General features: G+C 39.5%; 1 protein-coding gene across 5 annotated transcripts in view; it reads right to left on the bottom strand.

The window, feature by feature from the left end:
• MGMT (O-6-methylguanine-DNA methyltransferase) overlaps positions 1 to 15,558 on the bottom strand; it is a 303,415-nt gene extending 287,857 nt beyond the window's left edge. The window contains exon 1 of one of the 5 annotated variants that reach the window (XM_084635437.1): positions 15,461 to 15,498. In XM_084635437.1, coding sequence (XP_084491563.1) covers positions 15,461 to 15,483 — 23 coding nt within the window. In that variant the 5' untranslated portion in view covers positions 15,484 to 15,498. Of the gene's footprint in view, positions 1 to 15,166; positions 15,199 to 15,226; positions 15,385 to 15,460 lie in introns of those variants that run through there. The other 4 variants (XM_084635438.1, XM_084635436.1, XM_084635434.1 and 1 more) reach the window with 4 other exon arrangements.
• Positions 15,559 to 15,701: the final 143 nt, after the last annotated feature.

A 15,701-nucleotide genomic window follows, 5' to 3' on the forward strand; every position in this document is an offset into this window, starting at 1 on the left:
AAGGCTAATGGTGACCAGATACTCAATAAAATATTAACAACAAGTAGGAAGGAACAAAAGCCAAAATATGGAAAGAACTGGTTAAAGAACATTTAGATAAATTACATGTCTTCAAGTAGGTAGGGCCTGATTAAGTTTATCCTAGGATACTGGAGGAACTAGCAGAATCAACCTCAGAACCATTAACAATTATCTTCAAGATCTTATGAAGGATGGGTGAGGTCCCAGAGGAGAGCCAACTAATATCTACCTTTGAAAAGGGGGAAAGGAATTATGGACTACTAAACCTAACGTCAATACTTAGAAAGAACTGGAACAAAATTAAAAGATTGTAAGCACCTAGAGAATAATACAGTTATAAGGAATAGCCACCTTGGATAATGCCAAACCAGCCTAATTTCCTTCATTGACAGGGTTACTGGCCTAGTGGATAAGGGGAAGCAGTGGACGTGATGTATCTTGATTTTAGTAAAGTCCCACGTGAAGTTCTCATAAGCAAACTAGGAAAATGTCACTGTGATGAAATTACTATAAAGGTGGGTGCATAACTGGCTGAAAGACCATATATCAAGGGTTCGCTGGCAAACTGGGAGGGTGCATTTAGTGTGGTCCTGCAGGGATCTGTCCTTGGTCCAGTACTATTTAACGTTTTCGTTAATGACTTGGATGCTGGAGTGGAGAGCTTGCTTATAAAATCTGCAGATGACACCAACCTCAGAGAGGCTGCAGGCACTTTGAAGACCACAATTAGAATTCAAAACAACTTTGACAAATTGGAGAATAGATCTGAATTCAACATGATACAATTCTATGAAGACAAGTGCAAAGTACTTCACTTACAAATACAAAATGGGGAATGGCTAAGTGGTAATGCTATTGAAAAGGATCTGGAAGTTATAGGGGATCAAAAATAAAATACGAACCAACAAGGGTGATGCAGTTGCAAAAAAGGCTAATATTCTGGAGTGTATTAATAGGAGTATGTAGGTAATAGGATGTAACTCTCTGCTCTACTTGACATTGGGGAGGCCTCAGCCAGAGTATTGTGTCCAATTATGGGTGCCAAACTTTAAAAACAGATGTGGATAAATTGAAGAGAGTTCAGAAGAGAGCAACAAAAATGACAACAAGTTTAGAAACTGATCTATGAAGAAAGGTTAAGAAAAGAAGACTAAGAAGGGACCTGATAGTCTTCAAATATGTTAAGGCCTGTTATAAAGAGAACTGTAATCACCCATTTTCCATGTCCAGTGAAGATAGGACAGACAAGATGTAATAGGCTTAATCTGCAGCAAAGGAGATTTAGGTTAGGTATTAGGAAAAACCTCCTAATTATAATGGTAGTCAAGTTCTGGAATAGGCTTCAAAAAGAGGTTATGGAATCTCCACCATTGGAGGATTTTAAGAACAGATTGGACAAAAACCTGTCAGAAATGGTCGAGGTTTACTTGGTCCTGGCCTCAGTGCAGGAGGCTGGATTTGATGACTACTCAAGGTCCCTTCCAGCCCTACATTTCAATGATTCACTCAAGTGATTGCAAGTGCAATTGTTCCAGAATAATATAGCTGTTCTGGGAGGTCATGTTCATATAAAGTGAAGAGAAACTGTAGGTAGCTTGGGCCAAATCCATTAACGGCCTTGGAGATCATGACCAAAGTTTTAACTTCCATTCACATTCAAATATCACCCATAATACTTCATCAGGAAGCCGACCTGACAGTTCCTCAAACCAACAGGCACTGGGTCCTGGGTTTTAATAAAGGTTTTGTGTTCAGAAAACAATACACAATCTAAAATAGTTCAGCAGGGTGTGATTCAGCATCCTTTATGGAAAAGCAGAATCTCTTAGCTTCTGTCAAAGCAGAGACTTATAAGACTTACTTTGCTAAAGTCTGTATCTGCTAATGTTTTTTGCCACTGATATTTCAAATCTTCTTTCAGGCTTTTCATGTTCCAGTTCACCTAAAAACTGCAGAATCTGCAAAGACAACAGGCAGACTGGGATGTCTTGGTGTCAGATGATTAATTGCATCAGTCAGTGAGGGGTCAATGTCTCACAAGGTCTCCTTCTGCTTGGCCTCATGGTTAAGTATAGTTTTAAGGGTATTTTAGTAAATCATGCAGAGGCCCCAGCTTCAAAATCAGATACCTTTGCCAAACCAGTTGAGATTGAGTGCATTCTCTGCTTGCTAGATCAAGGAATGGTGTTGGAATCCATTCCAAAGCAAGCTACAGTTTTGCTTTCACAGCTGGATGCTAGAAGTCACAGTGGCAAGTTAAGTGAGGTGTGTGTGTGGAAAAGAGTGGTAAATAAAGTTAAAATCAGAACCCACTTCCACACTCTTGAAAACTTCTAAAGACATATTATCGAATCATCATTAAACTGCCAGTCTCTGTACTTTATCTGTTTTACCTTTCATTTTACTGCTCCTTAATCGAAAACATCTCCCACAGACCCAACTTTCTTATTGTGGATATTACATTCAATGACAGCATTGTGCAGTATTTGAGACACCACAATGCATAACCAAAGACTACAAAACAAGGTGATGTATTCTTTTGTATAGAAGATTTAACAATTAGTGGGAGGGGAACTGGGAGCAAACTTTATAGTTAGGTTGCCTAGCCTTTCCATTAGAAAGGATTATTACAACCTTTATTAATTGTTTCAGATGCCTTCACTTTTTACAGCAGGTCTTTGCAATTAAACAAGGAGGTTGCTTACTTTAACACCAAGACAGAGAATAAGTATGTGTATCTCATTATGCTAAGAACCCTTGTGGGGGTGATCTGATGAGGAACCAGGTTATCCTGTTAGTGTGCAGTATAGCAATAATGCCTGCCACCATTACTAATTTAGAGAAACTATATGCCATTAGTTCTGTGCTCCTCTACTAAAGAGGATCCCATTGGCAGTAGCATGCAGAGTAGGGCAAGCATCTAGCTTCTAAGGCAAAGGAAGGATTCTTTGGAAAGGGACTCAAAGCACATAGCTCCGTGCATGACATTTCAACAGTACTAAAGAAATACGCACTGATTTCCCCTTCAGGGACAACCTGAATAACAAGAGGCATGGAAAAGTCAGGAACTTATTTCTCATGCTCCTCATTAGGGAAACCAGGAACAGTTAGAACTAGAGTATTGGACTAAGGCACCGGGGGTTGCTAGAGGAACAGAAGGAGTGATCCACCCTGGCACTACTTTGGTAGGGTGGTTGCAGCTGCATCTGGACTGGGGATGTTGAGGGTGTGTAGCAGCCTCCCTGTCGCAGGGTAGGTACACCCCACCACGGATGCCGGGTCATGTATGATGACAAGAATGCACAATTTCTTAGGCCCGGTCTACACTTATAAATTAGGCTGAAAAAGTCACATCTCTAAACACTATAGCTACCCTGATCTAACCCCTGGTGTAAACGCAGCTATGTTGATGGAAGAATGCTTCAATCAACATAGTTACCACTGCTTGGGGAGGTGGAGTTCCTACAGCAAAGAAAAAAAACCTTCCATCACTGCAGGAAGTTTCTGTAGTATGGTGCTGCTGTAGCACCGATAGTGTGGCCACAGCCTTAGAACAAAAAGCAGCGTGCTTCTTTCTTTGCACCTAACCAGCTCTGCTGGCCAGTGAGGGCTAGAAGGGCCCACTTCCTCAGTTTCCAGAAGAAAGCGCTAGGGGAAAGCTCGCACTGTGCTCAAAGAGGATATAGCCTGTAACTGTGCCTGGTAGCTGCTTTGGGTGCATAAGGAAAGAGTTCTTGCAAAGCCTCCCTTCCTCAGGGGCCAGTTACAATCTGCCTCATCTTCCATTGATCATCCGGGGTACGAATAATAGATTTTAAGAAATTTTTTTGTTTACTTTTAATAAGCCAAAGTCTGTAAATCATTTTAATAGAAGTATTGTGATAAGCACTATTAGAATAATAAAAAGGTATTTTTTTCAGTTCATCTACTCATATATAGATGCTAGTAATACATTTTCCTTAAAAAGAAAAAGCAAGTCTCAAGGATCCAGAGAATTTAATACTGTCTGATTTTGGTACTGGAATAAAAAACTATTATATCAAGTCAGTATATGAATAAATTCCATATGAAAACATTTAAAGTACATTAGATTTTTGGTCAAGATGAAAGGCTGAAAAAAATTCAAGCAATCTATTCTAATTGGGTTCCCATGGTAACTGTACAATTGGGTTTTTCAATATAACATCCCAAAGGCCCAATGCACACTTGTAAAATATACTTCAAACAGCCTGAATTGTTTTTACATTACAGCACTCCCAGGAAGATCAATTACTACACATCCCCACCCTAACTATTAGTGGCAGGAGATGTTAACACTATTGGCCATATTAACATAAAAGTCATGTAAGAAACACCACATATCACAATAATTATATAAAACTAATCACACACATCAGATTCATCAAACATGTTCTAAGTAATAAACCAATACTAGTCTTGTCACAGGATCATGTTTACCGAATGTAAGAAATCAACCCCAAATATATGCCAAACCATTTTGCTTCCTATATTGATTTCAAGGATAAACAGAATCAATCATTAATAATTACATTATAAGATGACCTGCAGGGTTAATCATATTCTTAGAGACTCTCACCCTGGAATTATCAACAAGCATAGCTGCACTAAAAAAAAAGATAGCTGAAAAGAATTCAAATCCACATTTTAAATATTAATAGCACAACATAAAACAAAGTGCATTCACTAACATGGGACTCAGTTTTATTTGCACTAATTATAACAGCGATCTTCTTGCTATTCTATTTAAGACTGAGTTTCTATTATAAAGCCTTATTTTCAGAGGTCGATAACTTAGCCCTGTTGGTTCCAGGATGAAATTTTTATGCAACTGTTCTACTCAAAAGCATATTTCAATTACAACATCACAACGTAAATAGTTTAAGTTGTTGTTTCACCAAGTAGTTTGAGCTTTCATTTTGGAGGTACTGGGCTCCCCTCCCTGCCACCTTCAACTGGGGTTGTGGATGCTCAGCCCTTCTGAAAACATCAGGCCCGAAGTGGTAACACTTTTCTTTAGTGAAGAAGATCCACAAATTCTGACAGTGGAAAGTGTTTTTGGAAGAAGATACAAGTTTCTTAACTCTGAATGCAAGCCCATCTGCTCCCACTGAAGAGTCCACCAGTTACCTAATCTTCCAGAGCTAAAATGGAAATGTTGACACTTCCACTCCAAGACACAAAACTCAACATAAACCTCTTTTCTTCCTGCAATTATAACATGTAATGTTAATCAAACTGGTCCACAGTATTTTTTGTTGTTGTTGCTCTTGAATCAACGTGACCAGAATGCCTGAAGTATCAGAGTCTGTGGACCTGTCTGAAAGAAAATTCACAACGATTGTCTAGTTCACACATTGTACGAAGATGATCAGAGTACTATAACAGCTCTTCTGAAGCTAGCGTGATCCAAGTTAGAGGTTCTCAAGTTATTTCAATGCGAAAGCATTTTTTTTTTTAACAGAAAGATTGTGCAAACTATCATGAGTGGAATGGGGAAGTGATCCAAAGATCATATCTCCAGCTCACTGATGGCAAACTAACAAAAGTTCATACAATTTGTGTAGCTCATTTACAGTATTAGATGCTGTACATTCTACCATGTAAATTCAGTCAAGTTTAAAAAGAAATTTAAAGTAATTAAAGTTTTTTAATAATAATAAATAAATTTGTTAGTCTCTAAGGTGCCACAAGTACTCCTTTTCTTTTTGCAAATAAATTCAGTGTACTTTAAAATTAAAAAATAAACATTTTTATCTATACCAGGCAAATCCAATTCACTTTACTCACATATGTAATCCCACTCATGTGAATAAAGCAAGCAGGATTTAGCCTGTTGTGTGCAACCATGTAGGTCCAGATTTTGCATTCAAGATGATGGCTACAGAATACACACACACACACAGACACATCACCAAGTGTCATTCTTATAAATGGCCAATGCAAAGGAGCTCATTCAATAGCAAGGAAACAGTACATAACACTACAGCCCTGCAGCGGGACTGGGATTCTGTAGGATCCATTGCTATAATAGAGGGAGCAAGTAAAATGTACTTTCTTGCGGGTTGAATCGGGCAGGCAAAAGAAAAAGAGAAAAAAGACTGGAATATTTAGTAGGAAAACACAAAATCTCTCGTCAGTTTATCATAAACAGAATTTCAGCAATGTAAAGCAAGTTTTTTTAAATAAAGGTTTTAATACCTAAACTTAAGCGATTTGAGAAAGATTTAAGAAAGATTTGATGTCTATTACAACAGGAGTTAAAGTATTCTTTTACGTAGCTTAAGCAAGACTTGTTCTATTCTTTTAGTGGTAAAAATGTGTCTGAATTCCATTTATATATATATCTATGACATATGTCATAGATATATATAATAATTCCATATATATGACAGTAACCCTTTTTTGGTTTTGTTTTTAGTAGCATGGGGGACTCTCTCTTGCAGGATCTTAAGGTTTTTGTGGGTGGGAGCAGGATAAAAAAAAAATGCAAGAAACAAGATGGGAGTGGGTACTGCGGAGCAGGATTAAAAAAAAAAAAAAAAAAAAAAAGAGAGTCCCGTGCAGGGCTCTACATAACACCACTAATAACAAGTGAAAAGGTACATTGCATTTCAATGTGCTAACTACTGAAAATAAATTATTTCATTGCTTGCATTTTACTGATTGATCTAGGGCACAATTTAAATATAATTATAATGGCAATTGATTACTCTGCACCATCATTTACAAGGCAGCATTAGTAGATGTTATTTACTAACAAGAACTGGCTGAAGGGAACAGGGTTTGCACAGGCAGTGTGTAGTTAGCATGATTTAGAAGCCACTAAAACAAATCTTAGTTATTAATTCCTCAGTCAAACTGGGCTATATCTTGCTAATGCATGCTATTTTAATAAAAATCTTTAATTCCTTTATGTGATCTGACCTTAATGCACTAAAAACTGGCTTTTGAATACTGCAATTTAGCTTCCAGTATTTCAGCCAGAAAGTGAGAAAAATCAAAACCATTAAACCAATGAGCTGTCTTAACCAAAAATTCAGCTGAATTCAGATTATTTAAGTTCTGGAACAGGCTTCCAAGGGTAGTTGTGGAATCCCCATTATTAGAGGCTCTTAAGGACTAGTTGGACAAACACCTAACTGGGAGGGCCTAGATTTACTTGGTCCTGCCTCAGTACAGGACCCTTCTCAATGTTCCTTCCAGCCCTACGTTTCTATGATTAAACTATACATTGAAACAGAAAGTAGGAGTAAAAGCTAGAACATACCATGACCCCAATCCTGCAGTCAGATACATGTGAATAGACTCCTATAGCAATACAAAATTCTAATGACATCACATGATCTCCACCTAGGCTTAGAGGTCAGTGCATGACCAGGCAATTGCTAAGTGTATGCATGTATGTAGGATATACCCATGTCAATGCTAAATGTTCTTGGAACTGAATTTTCACATTCTCTGACTTTGTGATACTGTACAGCTTGAATATTGCATTAATTTAAGATTTTTGTTGTGCATTTAAGCTTGGACTTTCAAAGGGACGCAAGAGAGATAAGCACCCAAATCCCACTGATTTTTCAATGGGATTTGGGTGCCTAAATCCCTGAAACTCTTGAAAACTTTAGTTTCCTTGAGAGCTTTTGTTTGTTTTTGTTTTCTTTTTAAGTGGAAAAAACAGAACTGTTCACTGGGGCGAATATACATTTCTGGCTTCCAGGTTACATGGACTTAGCTTCACAAATAATACTTGCCTTCACAAATAGGACTTGCAGGGTCTTCAAACCAACAAGTCTGCACTTTGTTATACAGAATGTGTGTGCACACTTAAATCTAAAAAAATGTTCTTTAGTCTCTAAGTTGCAGTTAATTGTGAAATTAAAACCAATTTTTTAATAGACTCAGACTTCAAGGCGAGAAAGGACCATAATGATCATCTAGTCTGACCTCCTGCATATTGCAGGCCATAGAACCTCACCCACCCACTCCTGCAATATACCCCTAACTTCTAGCTGAGTTACTGAAGTCCTTGAATCATGACTGAAAGACTTCCAGTTACAGCGAATCTACTATTTACACTACAAGTGACCTGTACTCCATGCTGCAGAGGAAGGTGAAAAAGCCCCAGGGTCTCTGCTAATCTGATTTGGGGGAAAATTCCTTCCCAACCCCAAATATCAGTTAGACCCTGACCATGTGGGCAAGACCCACCAGCCAGACACCCAGGAAAGAATTCTCTGTAGTAACTCAGAGCCCTCCACATCTAGTGTCATATCACTGGCAGTTGGAGATATTTGCTGCTAGCACTTGCAGATCGGCTACATGCCATTGTAGGCAGTCTCATCATACCATCCCCTCCATAAACTTATCAAGATCAGTCTTGAAGGCAGTTGGGTTTTTTTGTCCCCATTGTTCTTCCAGTACTTCACCCTGATTGTTAGAACCTTTGCCTAATTTCAAGCCTAAACTTATTGATGGCCAGTTGACATCCTTTTATTCTTGTGTCCACACTGGTGCTTAACTTAAATAACTCCTCTCCCTCTGTGGTATTTATCTCTCTGATGTATTTATAAAGACCAATCATTTCTCTCCTCAGCCTTCTTTTGGTTAGGCTAAACAAGCCAAGCTCTTTCAGACTAAGGAAAAAGCACTAGCACTCAGTAAGCCACCCCCACACACACGTTTTCTCATCTTTTCCATAACTCAAACATATTCAGTCATCATGCTTGAACTGTACAATACTAAAAAATCCCAGATTTGAGCAGACAACAGCTACGGAAAATTGCATCCTAAAAGGTTAAACCAACTATGGCTGCTGGGGTATTAAAGCCCAAATATTTGGCATATGCTCCTGTTAGCCATTAAAATACACCACTGTCAGTTCTCGTGCTGCTTTCTGGTATGAAACAGTTAATAAGCAGTAAAAGTTGACCTGAGAAGGATCATGGATTAGTACCAAAATGACGGTGCATTTTTGTTTTTTAAAACTCCTCCTCCCTCACCAATTCCTTACCATCCATGATTATCCAAAACCTTAAAAATCTATACTTTCTAGTTATAGTCACATTTGAGTTCCTTTTTAGAGTGTACTTTTTGGCCACTTGGAGCAGATCATCACACAAGTAATATTTTTTGCAAGAAACTATTGGAAGAACAATATTTTGGAAAAATATGTCAATGCATGTTAATGATATCTTTGTAAGATATAACTCAGTTTCCTGTACTTGCATGTATGTATGACTCAACACCTGCTAAACCATGGCCTATTTGGGGGCAATATACCTGGTTATCAATTTAATTCTCTGCTGTAAAATTAAAAGATTAAGGCAGCATTTTTGGTGTTCATGCTTGTAGGTGTAAGTTTGTTTTACTAGACTTTGCACAAAGCCAACATATCTTTCTGTACTGCTGTGCCAGCTTCCTTTTGGATGGTGTACTGGTGTTGTATGAGGCTGCACTCTCTCCATTAGCAATCTGATGCATCAGTAGGAAAGAGAGTTTGATGCCAGGACAGGTCAGGTTTCTTTCCTTGATGTGACTTCAATGAAAAATTTCTAGAGAGAGTTAAAAAGTTTGCAAGAGTAACTAGGAAATGTAGCTGTGTCCTGTCACTTCTTTACAGATTTCAACATTCAAAAATTAGAACTGTTGTCCTACATTTTCCCATTAGTTACATTCTCTTCACCAACCCAGATATCTCATGAACACTCAGTGAACTAGAGAATTGCACAATCTGTCAATAAAGTAAGCGTATTTTGAACTACTGTCCATATGACTCAATTTGTCAGTAAAAACTGCCACCAGCGCTGTGCTTGCAGAAAAATGTCCATAAATGCATTATTGCGACTGGCAGATCGATGTCTATAATAAAAACAAATAGATTTAACAAGTGCTTGCTTTTACGACTTATGCTATTGGTAGAATGTGCATTCAGTTTCACCCTTCGACTTCTGGGAATGGGCAATACAGGCTATGTTGGATACTTTGCTGACTACACTAGTGTTACAAACAGAAAATTATTCTAACACAGGAAATCTTTTAAAGTATTAGACTGAATACATCTAGGATTTAGCTCATTGTTCTAAACATTTTTTCCAAAACCTGCATATTTAACAACTTAAAATAATGAAAAGAATTATGCAGAAAACGGAAACTTGTTTTTAAAACAGTCGCATCCCAGGCAGACTGGCTCACTATTTTTAAGGCCGGTGCAGAAACACTGTATTTTTGCTCCCTTGGTGCCATGATTCAGCTCCTATGCCACTAATCTAATTGAGAATAACCATCACTGTTCACACAGAATTTCAACATTCACCATGTGGGCAAGGGTGTCACCTTTTATATCAGTAGCCTCTGGGGTAGTGTAAGAAGGAAATTATATATTGCTTAGCTAGAGCATGACTGGGTGTAGTGGCTGTCACAGACTGGTTTAACTTTTAAGGATTACAGCTGTTTTAGCTCTACCACATACTTAACTGTGCACTTAAGTAAGGGCCAACATTAACAAAAACTACCATCTATTTCCTAAACCTATTCTTCTTTTGGTTGTATATACCTTTCCAGACTATTAGGCTTCTCTTTGCAACTGAAGTTAATTTATCCTGTCACCTAAACCTACACCTTAAAAAACATTACTAAATCCCAGTTCGCTTTGGAACAGTTTTTCCACATTATACAGTTTTCCCAAAATGAACTGCCCAACTCCCTGATTTTGCCTTTTAAATAAACCCCAATAGCCTTTTCAAAGGGCAGAAGCTTCTCCTTCAGGCTACTCGCTCTTTAGTAATGCCATGAATTGATTCTCTACATATGTTAAGCATTAAACAGTGGTGACAAGTTAATTACAGAGTTATCAGGAGATAAAGAAGTCAGGGTAACACAAGTTACAGTACAACTACTATAGTTTCCTATGGATCTTCTGTGTAGTTGCTGAATAAATGGTGTAATTAACTTGTCATGGATGAGACTGCAGATAGAAGCTGCCAAACCCATCCTTACAAGCTCCTAAATACACGTATTTGGCTACATTGATGTCAAAATCTTTGAGTAAAAGTTGCTTCTATCCTACCAAATACAAGCAAGATTGTAGGAAAGTTTTAGTGTTTAGGGTATTCCTACTTATAAATCTAACCAAGTCTATGAGCAAAACTATACTGTTTTATTTTTACTAAATGTTGATAAACCTATATTGTATGGATATAAAAAGCACTCACAAAACGCTGTTGAAAAAAACCAAAATACATAAGCAACTTCAGAACTTTTAGAATGAGTATACTGTATTTCTAGGTAAGTAGGAGAAATCTCCTATGGTATTAAGGAAATCATTTTTGTTTTCCAGATCTAAGACTATTTCAACTTGATAGACGTGATGGCACTTAAACAGGCTTTCAAAGGAAAACACTGAGAAGGCACTGCTCCAGCTAGCCAAATTTAAGAATTGTACACAAAGAATAAAAAGCCCTCTACATTTTCTGGAAGAGAAAAATCAACTACTAAACTAGTAATTATGGTTTGAGACAAGATATTCTAAAGGTGCGAACACTGGGCAGGGAACCAAAGCGCCCCATCCACTTCTGTGGTGGAGTTAATAAAAACCCTGCAGATCTCAGTCTGTTGGGCAGGAGTGGATGTAAAGCGCATGTCACCTCTGTGAACTTCTTCCACCCTTCTCTCCAAAAATCCTGTAGAAGCGCTGCCAGAGTTAGGGATTCATGCACAAGGAGAACATGCTCACCACAACTGAGCACAGTGGGACAGCTGAAAGAATAGGGACCATTTTTAATAGTCTTTTAATGGACCCATTGCCCCTGGGTTATGAGGGGAGGGAAAATAGACTGTATCTGAGGTAAGGGAGAACCGAAGTGCCCAGTTCAAGTGGGGACACAGAACCACCAGGTGCATAAGTGGAGACGGCAAGAGGTATTTATATCTTGTGTCCTCCAGACAGAACTCTGTCTCATCACAGACAAACAACACCCCTCCACACATCCACAGGATCAGAATAAGGACTGTGTCTTTTACGATCTGCTGTGAGTATTGCACTAGTTGCCTTTTTTCTTTTGACACTGAGAAGAAACTTTTCCTTCGCTACCAGATTGGCCGATGCAGGATGGGTGGGTTTTGGTTTTGGATTTTTTATTGGTTGGATTTTTTTTGCTTTCCCCATGGCAGTTCAGGGACTCATTAGGGTAGGTCAGGAGGTTAGGTCAAGATGTCACAACTTAGGAGGTAGTAACTGAGCAGCGCAGGTATCATTCCATAAAGGTTTGATTCCCTGCTAAACCAGCTTGGAAGTGGATTTAAGGGAAGGCATCCCCTAACAAAGCTGGGGAATTGGCTCTTAATATCTGTACACCAGGGAGAGAAAGCCTCCTTTTTTTTAACCCCTGCCCCGTAACAAGGGGAGGGCAGCAGCATCCCCGCAATTGGCCAGGACTAGGTTGAAAAGAGGGAATAGGTGATAATGATTAAGGAAAGAATGACGACAAGAATGTACAACTTACTGTCCGTTATACCCAGATGTAGGAAGTTTTAAAAGGTGTGACTTAATTATACCACACACATTTCATCCTGTTTTCTTCCTGAATGGACCAGATAAGGACTGGGTTGGTAGGAGAAGGGCATAAGCTCATTAAATCTCCTTGGGAATTCCGCATGACAATTACTTCTGACTCGGTTGACAAACCTACCTCAACAGGTAGGGAGGAATTTTTCTGTGGGCAGGCACCAATAGTAGATTCCATACTATGGGTCCATTGAAGCTACATTTGCTGTGCAATCAAGGGAAGACTAAAGGCCATATACACAGTTCAGCAGCATACCATTTCTATATAGTTACCTTGGTCTCCAATGGACTGCCAACATTCAAAGGGTTCTCAGTCGAAAACTTTCACATTTCCACGAAATGGTTAACCCTAGCCCCCGCCCCAAACAGAATATTCCACAAGAAATCCCATGGAATTTCTAATCTGGCATATGTTTCCCTCACACTCCCCACATAGGGACAATTTGGACTCAAGAATTAATCAGCTCTGCCACTAAGTGACCTTGAGCAAGTCACTTATTCACACTGTATCTTTATTTCACTGCTTGAAAAAGAAGATAGTCACCCATGATACAGAGAGAGAATTAATACTTATAAGGTGCTTTGAAAATTTGAAATACTATAGAAGTGTGACATTCTATCATTTAATAAGGTAAAAGCAGAGACCAAAATGAAAAAAAAAAGAATTAAAAAATGAAAAAGATGCAGAAATTAACAATAACTACACTATGACTTGCTTGGGAATGATGAAGTAGCAAAGAGGATTTTTATATTTACTGTCTATATTTTTACAGTTTGTATTACAAATATAGCAATAAACCAATACTCCTTATTAACCTTTATTTTGCCTTCTCCTTACATTAAAAAGAGGAGTGACCGATTTGGCACCATATTACCAAATATTTTCTACACAGCAAACAATTATCTCAGCCCAGATTGAGCAGATGAGGAGTTCTGGAACATAGTTCATGCTGGCTACAATATTACTGGTTTGCTTCACTTTTTTCCACCACAGGGAGATTTTGTATGACAGAAGTGGATACGGGGCATTTGAAGGATTTAATTTTGTTGTTGTAAGACAGGCCTTAAGGAGTCACCTATTTGCTTGACATAGCAAGAGATCTGGTATTTCCATTTTATCTCAGATCCAAGATGATGAAAATACTAGGAGGCAACCAGATCTCCCAATTCACTGTAGCCTGAGGGAAGGGAGGACAGGGTGACCTGCAATAAAACAAGAATGAGGAGGAAAACTGAAATATTTAGGATTACTCTGTTCCAACCTGCAGATTCCAGATGCAGAGGCCTACTGATACCGCTAGTTTATGAGTGCTTGCAGGCTTCTACTGTAGGAAATACTCTGAATCTGGACCCAACTCCACAGTGCTCATAAAACCAAGAACCCCATTACTAGGAATTTTTTTCCAGTTGTCTCTTTCATGTACTATAGGATTGTACAGTGTAAATTTCAGTGAGATATTTAAAGTGAGGTTTTATTTTGAAAAGGGTTCACAAAAAATGGCACCATCTTACTCACCAAGTCTGCTTTCTGGGTGCATTAGTTATATCTCATTATTCAGTGATGAGAATGCAGATTTTTAAAACCACTTTTTACTAGTTGGCCCTGAAGGATCAACACTGTTCTGGGAAAGCCTAACTTTATTTTTTCCAGCCTTACATAGCCACAGAATTGATAACTAAGTTCTGCTTTTAGTGCCATCCACACCAACCCATTTTGTCTTCAAATTATGCCTTTAAGAACTTCGCCTAGACGCAGTAGGTTGCAAAGGTGCAGCCAACAACATAATTTGAGATTGGTGGGATTCTATAGGTGTAAAAGAGATTAGCATTTGGCCAACTGAATCTTTACTACTGTGATCTTGAATTTGCAGGCCTGACAGCCAAGAAAGGCTCTCTTTTTATTTGTAAAATAAACAAATGGGATCTGGAAATCACTGAGACGCACTGTGTGTGGACCCCCACGATGCCTTTTTCAAAGAGTCACTTTCGGAGAAAGAGCACGCTTTAAGTTTCATCTCATTCGCTTGAAAATTTCCTATTCAGAATGTCCCAGCTGCATACCACCCTACACTAGAGAAATGCACAGCATGTTACAAGACCTTAGCATAGCTTTAAAAACACCCAAACAACCAAACAAAGGGAGGCAAGGGGAAGAAACCAAACTCTTCAAGCACTTTCCCAGGCTGTTCAAAGGAGAACTGCAGGCACAGCAAACAAAGTCTGAAGAGGAGACTTTTAAACCTGCTCTCCCTCCCCCACTTCTGGTTTTTTAACTACACTAGGGGATTTCAATGACTTTCTAACAAATAAACATGCTGCCCAGCTCCCTCTTTCCCTTGTACGAACAACCCTAAACCAGCAGGCCCAGTTATTCCGCATGTGCCAGCACAAGCCCCATTCCTAAGCAGAGCCGCAGCAAAAGGGAGGAGCCAGGGGCGGCGTTTGCATTTGCAAGCGAATAAAGCCTCCGGAGCTTCCACACCAACCCCCTGACCTGCAGCGGGGGAAGGAGGGGAGCGGGGACTGAAAACACCAGCCCAGACTCTACTTTGCCCCTCTCACCCGCTTTGCACCGCCATCGCTGGCTTTAGAGGGGCCGTAAGAAAATGCCCCAGCACTCACCGCTCTGCAGAACGGATTACAAGAGAGAGGAAAAAAAAAAAAAACCAACAACCAAAAAAACCCCTAAGACTTCACCACAAGAACAAGCGCAGCAGCCCGCGCACACAAGTTGGAGCAGCGGCTGCCGCCGCCGGAAACGCGCTTAATTTCCTCATACGCAATTTGCACGAGTTAGCTTCAGCGTCACGTGCCCAAATCCTCTCGCGCCCGGAGCCGGGCTGCACCCCGGCGCACCTGCGAGCCCGCCCAGCGGGCATTGAAATGGAGCGGCCGCAGGAGCCTCGGAGGCGCTGCAGTAACCTGTGGCTGGGGGGAGCGGGAGAGAGAGGCAGAGGCAGAGGCAGTTGTATGAAAGGGGAAAGCAGGCCACCGGGAGGGTTAGTGAAGGGCCTGGCTAGGGTGGGAGGTTTCCTGCGAAATTTGCAGGAAAAAGGTGAAAACCGCATAGATCCCGCTTCTTTTTTTTTTTTTTTTT

Source organism: Lepidochelys olivacea, assembly GCF_965140295.1.
Source record: "Lepidochelys olivacea isolate rLepOli2 genome assembly, chromosome: 7".
NCBI lineage: Eukaryota > Metazoa > Chordata > Testudines > Cheloniidae > Lepidochelys > Lepidochelys olivacea.